The sequence below is a fragment of the Anarrhichthys ocellatus genome, unplaced genomic scaffold (genome assembly GCF_004355925.1).
Source record: "Anarrhichthys ocellatus isolate YVR2014 unplaced genomic scaffold, GSC_Weel_1.0 scaffold3257, whole genome shotgun sequence".
Lineage (NCBI taxonomy): Eukaryota > Metazoa > Chordata > Actinopteri > Perciformes > Anarhichadidae > Anarrhichthys > Anarrhichthys ocellatus.
The window spans coordinates 3,633-4,731 of record NW_022283231.1 but is presented as its reverse complement, the minus strand read 5'-3'; the positions used below and the strand labels follow the sequence as shown (position 1 = coordinate 4,731).

Sequence of the window (1,099 nt, the reverse complement as noted above, 5' to 3'; positions counted from 1 at the left end):
TCCACTCCTGTAGATCTCTACATAGATGAGTTATTAGATATTAATGATCTGAATGTCGTATATAGAACCTTTAACACTGAACATCTCCTCCGTCCTGGAACACTTGTGAAGTTGATGTTCGCCTTGTTCGCTCCTGACAAAGACTCTAAATGTGGACTTTGAGGGAAGTCTTGTTAAATATTGTAATTCATTTGTGTTTATGGTGAAAGGAACAAGAACTGGTGCCGGTCCTCAAGAGGACCAGAGAGGTCTTCATGTCCATGCATCTCACTGTTCTGTTGAGGATTAGATTCAAAGATGACTAACTATTGATCACAGTGAAATGAATGGAAGGCCGTTCTGTAACACAGCATATTATTAAGTTATTAATCTCCCAAACCTTATTGTTTAAATATGTGAATTCTTGGAGCCAAACTAATCTAATCAAAATGCTTTTTGTAATTGTAATGAGTTAACATTCTGAGACACTTGCTGACTGATGAGAGATGTCATGAACTCTTGTATGTATAGAGTCATAGAGTATAGTCCACGGCTGCACCAAAGATCCCAAACGTGAACACACTGAACCTCCAACATGAAACCAACTGACATGAAGCTGAACGAGGAGGAGAAGCTCTCAGGATGTTATGTTAAAGAGAAGAAGAGATAACAGCATCACACTTCACTAGAAGGCTAGAAGACGTGACGACTGCTCAGTTCAGTCATCAGACACACTTCACTGTCTCCTCACGAGCTACAGACAGTTAAACAGCATCCGTCTCTGCCTTCAGCCTGACACTGTAACCAATGAACACGTCTTATTTAACTCTACGCTGCAGCTGTATGACGAGGAAGCTGCAGGTGCAAAGCTGTGACAGAACATATACTTTAGTGGCATAAGGAGGAGTTAGAGGGGCACACGGGAACGCGTCTGTTTCTTCTATGCATGAACCTGAAACAGCTGCTCGACTCTCGTGTGATTGTTGCTAATGAGCGTCATCAGCCGGGGACGTCCCGTTCAACGGGGCGCCGTCGGACCGGAGCTCCGGGGACAGGCTCGCGGAGGCCGGGTCCGAGGAGTTGGTCGTCGGGTCCAGCGGGATCTGGACGGAGGGGGGGG

At 45.5% G+C, this 1,099-nt stretch overlaps 1 protein-coding gene across 1 annotated transcript in view; it reads right to left on the bottom strand.

The window, feature by feature from the left end:
• Positions 1-978: 978 nt before the first annotated feature.
• The window catches only part of soul5l (heme-binding protein soul5, like), a gene marked incomplete at its 5' end in the record, with an annotated part of 3,444 nt that continues 3,323 nt past the window's right edge, over positions 979-1,099 (bottom strand). Inside the window, one exon of the mRNA XM_031840758.1 lies at positions 979-1,082. Within this exon, the coding sequence (XP_031696618.1) occupies positions 979-1,082 (104 nt within the window). The remainder of the gene's footprint in view (positions 1,083-1,099) is intronic.